Raw genomic sequence first — 10,325 nt, forward strand, 5'->3', positions numbered from 1 at the left:
ATCATGGTGGATGTCGAGAGGGCTCGGGTAAGTGGAGAGGCTCGGGGTGATTGGCAGGAATTGCTCATCGGACCCAGGCCTCGGGATACCACGTGGGAGAGGGTCCTGCACTACATGAGCCATCTCACGGGGATGCCCACCGTGCCCTTCCGTGCCACTCCAAAGCAGTTCCTGCACGAGCTGCTCTTGCACACCTTTCACTTCCTTGCCGTCGTCTACTAATCAGGCTCATCTTGGTGATCTGTTTTACCATCTGGCAGTGGAGGAGGTCCCCAGTGGAAATCTCTTCATGCACGGGTCTTTCTCCTGTATATAGGGGACTTGGGCTGGAAGATGTCGCATAGGGCAGTCCCTTGCAACAAGTTCACTGACACCCCATCCAGCTGTCCATTCTGTGGCCGGAAGGAGTCAGTGTACCACGCTGATGTGGAGTGGGAGAGGTTGCAGACCCTGTTTGAGTATCTGAAGGGGCTGCTCAGGTTCTGGCTGCACTTCAGCTCCGCGCTCCTCATGTGTGGGCACCCAGTACAGAAGGGGACGGGAAACGAGGAAGATCCACTGGTGGGCTTGCCCCTGGGCCTGGCACAGGTCTCGGTGGCAGAAAGTCAAAGGCTCTGCCAGGGCTGACTGCCTGCCTGCTCCTCTTCCAAGGATACGTTTGTGCCTGGCTGTCCTCAGACAGGGAGCATGTGGTATTGTAGGGGATTTCCTGGAGCAGTGTGGCCCTCCAGGGAATTGACTGGTTTATAGTAGTAAGCATATTCTAATTTGAATTTATTCACTGTCTTGTTCAGACTTAATGCTTATACTTTGTGTATTTGTTGTGTAAATAAACTTTTATAGTTTTGTAAAATAACAGACTTTTTTGTGTCTGTTGTTGCACTAGGGCTGTGAAATGACTCAGAGGATTGTAATTCTTCATCATTAACCTTATCAGAATTGTCCATAGGCCTAGACCTAGAAACTTCATCTTCCATGTCACACCTTCTCTTCAAAAATTGCCACTGTGGACCATCTTTAGAATGAAAAGTTCCCTCTAACTTTCTATTACTCCAGTGGAGTTTGTTCACTCCCATAAGTCAGTCAGCAGCATGCAAGGGGAAGTTGGGGGAGGTAATTTGGGAGGGAGAGGCTGATGACACAGACCAAGTTGGGCGAGTCTGTTCAATGCTTGGAAAATGCACTTGATGTTCCTCATTAGCCTAGTGTCCTCCTCTCCATGTAATACAGCACTCTTCAGTTATCAGCCTACCATCTTCCCCCCGTGCAATACAGTACTCTACAGTTATCAGCCTACTGTCTTCCCCTGCATGCAATGCACTGCTCACCAATTATCAGCCTAACATCCTTCCCATGGTGTAATACAGCACTCACCATCAGCCTACCGTCTTTCCCTCCATACAATACAGCGTTCACTAATTATCAACCTACCATCCTCCCCTCTGTGCAATATAGCCCTCACTAATTATCAACGGCCTCCCTTATCTCACGTTAATAACTAAGAACAAATATGGTCCTACTGTGCACTGCCATACTGGGCTGAGGGACCCCGAATGAGTTTGCTAATGGCACTGCTTGGTCACTAACCACCACAGCGAGTGCTAGCATGGCAGATTGCGTGAAATTCAAAAAATGGTATTTATTTTTTTAACTTCTGACAACAACAGTTACTGTTGTGATCGGCAAATTTATAGATGGTGGTTTGAGCTGTGCCTTGCCACACAGTCATGGCTTTAGAGAAGGTAAACCAGTGGGCTAGGCATGGATCTTTGGGGTGCATCAGTGGTGACTGGCAGTGAGGAGGAGATGTTGTTTCCAACCTGCACTGGCTGTGGTCTCCTGGTGAGGAAGTGAAAGAACCAGTTGGAGAGGGAGATTCGGAGGCCCAGGCAAATTGCAGCATGTCCAGGTCTTTGCTCAGGTAGGAGTTGATTCTGGCCAAGACCAACCTCTCAAAGCACTTCATCACAGTAAATGTGAGTGCTATTAGGCACTAGTCGATGAGACAGATCTCTCTGCTCTTCGCAGGCAGTGGTATAATTGTTGCCATTTGAAGCAGGTGGGAACCTCTAACTGCAGCAATGAGCGATTGACTCTCGCCAGCTGGTTGGTGCAGGTTTTCAGTGCCCTACCAGGTATACCATTGGGACCTGATGCATTGCAAGGATTCACCCTCCTGAAAGATGTTCTGGCATTAGCCTCTGAGACAGAGATCACAGGGTCACTGGAAACCACAGGTATCCTCATTGCTGTGGTTTTATTCTCCCTTTGAAAGCATGATCATCTGGAAGTGAAGCATTGCAGCCATTCACGATGTTCGGTTGTGTCTCGTAGGAAGCAATGCCCTGCCAACCCTGCCAGAGCTGGCCTGCAACCGATTTCGTCTCTAACTTCAATTGGAATTGTTTTCCCACTCTTAACATAGCCTCCCATTGGTTGTATCTGGAATTCCTGTATCGTTCTGGATCACTGGTCTTGAATGTCACAGATCTAGCCCTCAGCAGACTGCAAATCTCCTGCTTCACCCACTGCATTTGGTTTGGCTGTGCCCGGTTTGTTCTCGAAGGTACACACTCATCCACAAGGAAGTTGGTGATGACCATGGCATATTCATTCCAATTCGAAGATGAACCCCTGAATATTGTCCAGTCTCCCGATTCAAAGCAGTCCTGTAGACACTTCTTCACCTCCCTTGACAATACCATCATGGTCCTCACCACTGGTGCTGCGGTATGTAGTCTCTGCCTGTATGCTGGGAGTAGAAGTACAGCCAAGTGATCGGACTTGACAAAGTGCGGGTGTGGGATAGAATGATAAGCGTTTTTGATGGTGGTGTAACACTTTAACTAACAGTGGTCAAGTATGTTGGCTGCTCAGGTGATATATTGGTGATAGTTTGTCAGAGACATCAGCTGCATCTTCTCCTAAAGGGAGGTAATCAAACCTGGATAGCAAGAAGGCCGATTGTTTTGGTGTTTTTTAGAATATGTACCCCTTCTTTGTATATTGTAATGGATCTATGTTTTACTTTCAAGGTAATTTGCAGGAGGATTGGGCTGAAGGTCTCAAGTCCAGTGATTACAGGCTTCTGTGCCTAAATGGCTCCCAGGCTGCTGTGACAGATTACAAGACATGTCACCTGGCTCGAGTACCTGCTCAAACTGTTGTATCCCGAAGAGATATGAGGGATCGAGTCTTGAGTTTTTTAAAAGAGGAGCAAGTGAGTACTTCTATTTCAGTTGCACTCAACATGAGCCTCTCAAGCCTGTCTTTGTACATCGCAAGTGTTTAGAGCACAATTTGGGGTCCAATCATCTGTATTTCAGGACTTTGGGTTTGACCCATGCCCAGTGGAAGCCATAGTAACGCAGCCCATTGGATTTGCACCAACCATCATGTATGCAATTACAATAATTGAACAGTAATCACACTTTTTATTAATGGGTCACATTCCCAAGGAGCTCTTCCCAATCCCCCCACCCAGATTTTACCACTCACCTACACACCAGTGGCAATTTTTAGTGGCCAATTATCCTATTAAATCTCACACCTTTGGGATGAGGGAAGAAACCGGAGCACCCAGAGGAGAGCCACACGGACAGAGGGGAAATCTGCAAATTCTATACAGACCAGAGTTCAGTATCAAAGATGGGTCACCAGAGCTTTGAGGATTCAGCTCGACCAACTGCACCACTGTGTAACAAGTCTCTGCAGCGTTTGATCTGACAGTGCAAAGGGAACTCTGTCTCTATCTAACTGTGCCACAGCTAGCCTTTAACAATCCTCAACAAGTGGAGCTTATTTTGGCTAAACACTGTTCGGATAAATGTCCCATCTGCCAGCCGCAAATAATCTTCAGGAAAGGGACACACCAGCAAGCAGAAAGTTATAGAGGGAGGATCAAATCATTGCAAAGAATCTGAGAATAGTGAATGATATGGACTCTCATGGTTAGTTCAGTGCTGAAACCACCCCGGTTTCCTTGTCTGCATAAGTCTAGGGAAGACAACCCCTGGCCCCACCAAACTCTAGAGACTGAAGCACACTTGATCCCATCCGAGACCTCAGTCTGTGTGGATGCTGTGTCATTTCCTACCCTGTTACAAATTAGTGCCAAGAAATAACAGACAGCACACTGCATACAATTAAAGGAATTATATTTATGAATCTTAACTAAAGGGTGAGTAAGGAATAACAAAAAAGAAAAGGGCCCATTCTAATTAAACAGTCAAATGTGCACAAGTTAGAGCTCATCTTGAACTTCTCTGTCACTCATGCGCTGGGCCCTAGGTCAATGTGAAAGCACACACCACCTTCCGAACGTCACTCGCAATCCATCTCAAACAAACGGGTCTCCCACAGGATTGTACATTATGACTGGTTCTCCCCAGTGTCTTTCCTCTTCATCTCCCCTCAAACAAAAGCCCAAGCCCAACCTTATTGTCTCTCATCAAGAAAACTTCCCGCTAATTGGATGGCACACATTCGACATCATCTCTTATCTTCAACAATAACCCAAACAGTCTGAAAGCAGAACAAACAGCTCTTACAGAGCTGCTAAATGAAATACCTACAGCAAAACAGTAAAGATGTGAACCAGGGCATCACAATGTCAATGCCTCCATGCATTCCGGTGAGTAATTTGTGTACGCCAGTGTATCTTCTACAGGCGTTAACTATGTCACCACTCATTACAGAAGAAATACGGCCGCAATGGGACAGAGAAAGAGAGGTTCTCGATGTTTAGTACAAACAATTTGTACTCCTGGGGTATTCTGTTTGCATCCAGCACCCAGTGTCTGGTTGAAGTGTTAACCACAAGTTACAGAGAATTCTTGGGTGAAGGATATGTCAAAGCAATGGAAGGCCTCCACAGCTGCGTCCCACCAGGTAACTTTACTGCTTCACTTCATTGCAAAAGGCTGTACAAAGTAATACCCATGTCTTGAAAGTGTTAAATACCTGAGTCCTGGGAAAGAGACACGCTATTCTTTCTGCTCTGCTCATTGGAGTAGTATCATCATGAAAAAAAAGTGAATGAGAGGGATGTCACAGAAATGAACAAATCGAGTTTGTAGTTAAATCACACCAATCATGTTGCAATATACGCATCACAGGTGCTGATGACGAAAATGGTCGCTAAGCCAGAGAATAGTGGATAAGAAATGATCAGATGGAAGACTTTAACTTGGACAGAGGGGACAGAATGGTTGAAGGTACAGGAAGAGATAGCCAGAGCAAGAATCTTGGCCACTGAGCTATCCATAGAGTGAAAGCAGATATTGTCGACAATCTGAAGATCTTTTAATTAAATGTATGGGGACAGAAAATAATCATAAATGATTTGCAGAATTCTGAAATTTATACTGAAGGATCAGAATAGAAAAAGTAATACCACATTATGTACTGAGCAGGGTGGAGTCTAACTAGAGTTGTGTTAATGCTTCTAGGCTCCACACATTGAGAAGGATAAATGGGCAGTTCGGTGTAGAATTACTAGAGAGCAATATGGACCTCAAAGTTTAAATGATAAAATGAGATTACACTACCTATGTTTTATTACTTGGAATTTATAAATTTAAGGATGATTTAATTGGAGTTACTGAGGAAATAAGGGGCATTGAATGAGTAGGGGGAAAGTATCAATTTTTATGGCTCGGTGAGGCTACAACCCAGGGAAGTTTGGTTGCTGGTGGTGGGAAGGATTAGTAGCTGGGGGAGATGGTGTTGGTGGGACATAGACAAAATATAACCATCTTTCAGAAGGTTAGGAAATATTTCCACATATAATGAACTATAGAACCTTATCCTCAACATGGTTTGATGCAAGGATGATAAGACCTATGATTTCTTAAGGCAAGATTTGAAGACATATGGGACAGAGAATGACAAGTGAAGTTGGGTTAGAGAACATCCCTGACCTAAAAGCCTGGTGGAACTAGCACGTGGGCTGAATTATATCCACTCTTCCTACATTACTGTAAGTGAACAGTCGGACGTGCAACACACCAGTAGTTGATGACTTTTTGTAATCTCTGTCTTTGCAGATGGTCCTGCTGCTTCTTGTTTTCAGCAGTAACTAGGCCCATGGTGAAACCTCACTGAGTTCCCTGTTTGAGACCCACTGGCTCCTGGAAGGTGGGCTAATGTTCTCCATTTGCAGCACATCAATGTCCACCCGATTTCCAGCTGAATTGGTTATTTTGTTTTAAAGTCCATTAGTACAATGTAGCATGATCTCATTCTGTCTCTGTAACAATAAATAAACTCCATTAGTAATCTCATTCTTTTAAGTGTGTGGCTGTGAAGATCAACAATTGTAGGAGCATACAGGCCATCTTCAGGTAACAAACAGTTTCCACTTTTACAGATGTCCATACGTCAGAAAATTAATAAACACTCAACATTGTAAACGTAGTTCCACAACATATTAACAAATGACATCAAAAGCACATGACACTTACAAGAACAATTATAAAAATATGAGCAAGAGAGAGGAAACTAGCTCTGGTATTCAGAGTAATGATAATGAATGTGTGTATGTACATTGGATTTATGAATTCAATATTATATGAACTTGCTCATCTTTACAGATGTCCCTAAGTTATGTGTTTGTAACCTGGGCATGGTCTGTATACAGCAAATGGCCTGAGGTGGAAGGAAAATGTTGATACATTCTAGTGCTGGATGAATATAATGGATTCTCCTTCTATCTGTTCTGATAAAGTCCATTCCGGTAGTTCTCTCTGCTCTAGTACAGAACCAGCAAAGCCCACTTGAAGAGATGACTCCATAAGAACATAAGCGTAGGAGCAGAATGAGGCTATTTGGCCCATCAAGCCTGCTCCACCATCCAATCATGACTCATCTTTTTTCCCTCTCCTCAGCCCGGCCTTCTCCGTGTAACTTCTGATGCCATGTCCAATCAAGAACCTATCAAGCTCTGCCTTAAGTACACTCAATGACCTGGCCTCCACCGCTACCTGTGGTAACAAATTCCACAAATTCACCACCCTCTGGCTAAAGAAAATTCTCCGCAACTCTGTTTTAAATGGATGCCCCTATCCTGAGGTTGTGCCCTCTTGTTCTAGACTCCCCCACCATGGGAAACATCTTTGCCACATCTACTCTGTCTAGGTCTTTCAACATTCGAAATGTTTCAATGAGATGCCCCCTCATCTTTCTAAATTCCAGCGAGTACAGGCCCAGAGCCATCAAACATTATGATAACCCTTTCATTCCTGGAATCATCCTTGTGAACTTCCTCTGAACCCTCTCTAATGCCAGCATATCTTTTTTTAGATAACAAGCCCAAAACTGTTCACACTACTCAAGGTGAGGCCTCACCAGTGCCTTATAAAACCTCAACATTGCATCCCTGCTCTTATATTCTAGACCTCTTGAAAGGAATGCTAACCTTGCATTTGCCTTCCTCACCACCCACTCAACTCGCAAGTTAACCTTTAGGGTGTTCTGCACAAGGACTCTCAAGTCAAAGGTTTCAAAGGTACACCTAATATCAGAGAAATGTATACAATGTACATCCTGAAATGCTTTTTCCTCACAACCATCCACAAAAACAGAGGAGTGCCCCCAAAGAATGGACAGTTTAATGATACAACCTCAAAGTCCCAACCCCAGCTTCTCTCCCTCCCGTGCGTAAGCGACAGCAAGCAACAATCCTCCCTCCCCCCACCGGCCAGTTGTGAAACCCCGAGATCGGGTCCCATTCCTGCAAAGAACCATGGTCAGCATGTAACTCCAGGTCAGGGTCTTCAAAAGAACCCTGAAAGGGAAAAATAGAGATATTAAAGATAGAAATAGAGCTGTTTCTGAAGATGCCAGCAAAGGAGTCGCTGTTAGGTGCCATTAACCCTCCTAAGCTCCGCTTTCCTTTTGCATCTCAGATTTTGGGATTTTCTCCCATTTAGAAAATAGTCTGCACAATTATTTCTTCTACTAAAGTGCATGACCATGCATTTTCCAACATTGTATTTCATTTGCCACTTTCTTGCTCATTCTCCTAATCTGTCTAAATTCTTCTGCAGCGTTCCTGTTTCCTCAACTCTACTTGCCCCTCCACTAATCTTCATATCATCTGCAAACTTGGCAACAAAGCTATGTATTCCATCATCTAAATCATTGATATACAGCATTAAAAGAAGCGGTTTCATCACTAACCCCTGCTGAACACCACTAATCACTGGCAGCCAACCAGTAAGGGATGCTTTTATTCCCACTCGTTGCCCCTTTCCAATCAACCAATGCTCTAAACATGCCAGTAGCTTTCCTGTAATACCATGGTAAGCAGCCTCATGTGTGACACCTTGACAAAGGCCTTCTGAAAGTCCACACAACAACCACAGTATCCCCTTTATCTACCCTACTTTCTGTGTACATACATGTATTGATGCTTCTGGACACATCTTCAGTGATGTTCCTGGAATCATCGGGTGTTTCAGGTCTTTCAACATCATACAACCTCCTCCAGGTGACCCAGCCGGGGCTGATCAGACCCCAGCTTGTGTCCAGATGGCTAGCTACTTATGACTCCATGGCTCCCCTCTTTTGAGCCACAGCCATCGTGAGGCCCTCTCTGCCGCATCGGTGGTACTGTGGATGGCTCTCCTCTTCCTCTCTCCCTCGATGCCCAAAATGCTGCAGGCCCTAACTAAAGAACGGGCTATGAATCCCCTACAACCAACCTCCACTGTGAGACACCTCGCTCTCCATCCAGCCTGCTGACAGTTGCTGACCAGTCCTGCGTACTTGGAGAGCTTCCTTTGTTACGTACCCCGTAACTGGGTTGCCAAACCAGCAGAAATGGATCACTCAGTTGGAGTCTGGATTACTAGAACTAAGAAAGTTTTATTAAAGAAACAAACAACACAGTAATCGAAAGGATAATAAATGCAACAGTTCAGCAATGATAAACACACATGTGCACAGAATTAAGATAACAGCATCAATCAATCTCTATCGTTGTCTAGGAGTAAATGACCAATTTCAAAGTGACACAAAGTTCAGTCCAATTTAGTTCAGTTTGCAGTAATCGTTGCCATGGCGATGGACAACGTTGGGGGAGGGAGAGAGAAAATGGGAACAACTGCTCATTCAGAACGGCTTCCACTCACAGACCGGCGATATTGCTCACAAGCAGCTTCCGGGCGGGTCCTTTGTGATGTCACCTGAGGTCACCGACTGTGACCCCTCCTCCAGATGCGGTTGATCCTCTGCAGTGAACCTGGCATCCAAGCGAGGGTGGACCCACACCGGGTTCCCGCTGATCGTACCTTTCCACCCTGTGCGTTTAAGGTCCGATACTTCCCACCGACTCGTGAGAGGCGCACTGCTTCCAGGGTCTCGTTACCTCGGGTGTCGTGTGTGTGCCTTAGCGAACCTGTCCCTTTTCATCCCCCTGCTGGGGTATCGCCTGTCCATCACTTCAAACAGTTCAGGGTTCAAAGGGGGAGCCACTCCAGACAGCTCTCTCTCCCGTCCCTTCATTACACATCTCCAGATGCTGCTTCATTGTTCCTTATCTCTCCTTCCCCTGAGGACAGGTGGCAGACCAACTGCTGATGCCACTGATGCTAACCCAGGCCAGCAAACATCTTAATTTTATGTGTATTCTTCGTCACACCTCTCAAAGGCCTCCTCCAAGCTATCTTCCATGGGACTGTCAGCTCCAGCAGCACCACTTGCTTAGTCGACTCAGACACTAGGACAATGTCTGGTCGCAGGGTGGTGGCTGCGATATGGTTGGGGAACTTCAGCTGCCCTTCGAGGTCCACCAACAGCTGCCAGTCCCTTGCAGAGGTCAGAATGCCTGCAGATGTCCTTTTGGCAGATATCGGCTATTCCCCAGCTCTGACAAAGGCAATGGTCTGCTTGGAGGGTCGGGACCGCTTCGCCCACTCAACTCCTGTGCTGACGGCTTCAGCGATGGTCTTCAGGACCTGATCATGCCTCCACCTGTACCGTCCCTCACCAAGTGCCCTTGCACAGCCGCTGAAGATGTGCTCCAGGGTTCCTCTTGGAGCACAGTGGGCACGCCGATGACTCTCCCTTGCCCTATGTGTGCAGGTTTGATGAGCTTGGAAGCACATCGCACACTGCCTGGATGAGAAATTGATTGCGGTGCGGTTCGGCTTTCCAAAGATCAGCCCAGGTCACTTTCCTCTCAACCGCATTCTCCCATCTTGTCCAAGCTCCCTGTTGCTTCATTCCCACCGCCTTGCATGCTCTCATCTCCTCCACTACTGCTCTCACCTCCTCCTGAACCAGATGACCTCTTTCCTTCCCTCTGGTGTCCATTTGGGGAG

The 10,325-nt window shown here is 46.0% G+C and overlaps 1 protein-coding gene across 1 annotated transcript in view; it reads left to right on the forward strand.

Annotated features, from left to right (window-relative positions):
- The window catches only part of LOC134345437 (serotransferrin-B-like), a 46,624-nt gene extending 40,340 nt beyond the window's left edge, over positions 1 to 6,284 (forward strand). Inside the window, exons 8-10 of the mRNA XM_063046081.1 lie at positions 3,036 to 3,220; positions 4,698 to 4,890; positions 6,048 to 6,284. Coding sequence (XP_062902151.1) covers positions 3,036 to 3,220; positions 4,698 to 4,890; positions 6,048 to 6,079 — 410 coding nt within the window. The 3' untranslated portion in view covers positions 6,080 to 6,284. The remainder of the gene's footprint in view (positions 1 to 3,035; positions 3,221 to 4,697; positions 4,891 to 6,047) is intronic.
- The last annotated feature ends 4,041 nt before the right edge of the window (positions 6,285 to 10,325 follow it).

The sequence above is a fragment of the Mobula hypostoma genome, chromosome 4 (assembly GCF_963921235.1).
Source record: "Mobula hypostoma chromosome 4, sMobHyp1.1, whole genome shotgun sequence".
Lineage (NCBI taxonomy): Eukaryota > Metazoa > Chordata > Chondrichthyes > Myliobatiformes > Myliobatidae > Mobula > Mobula hypostoma.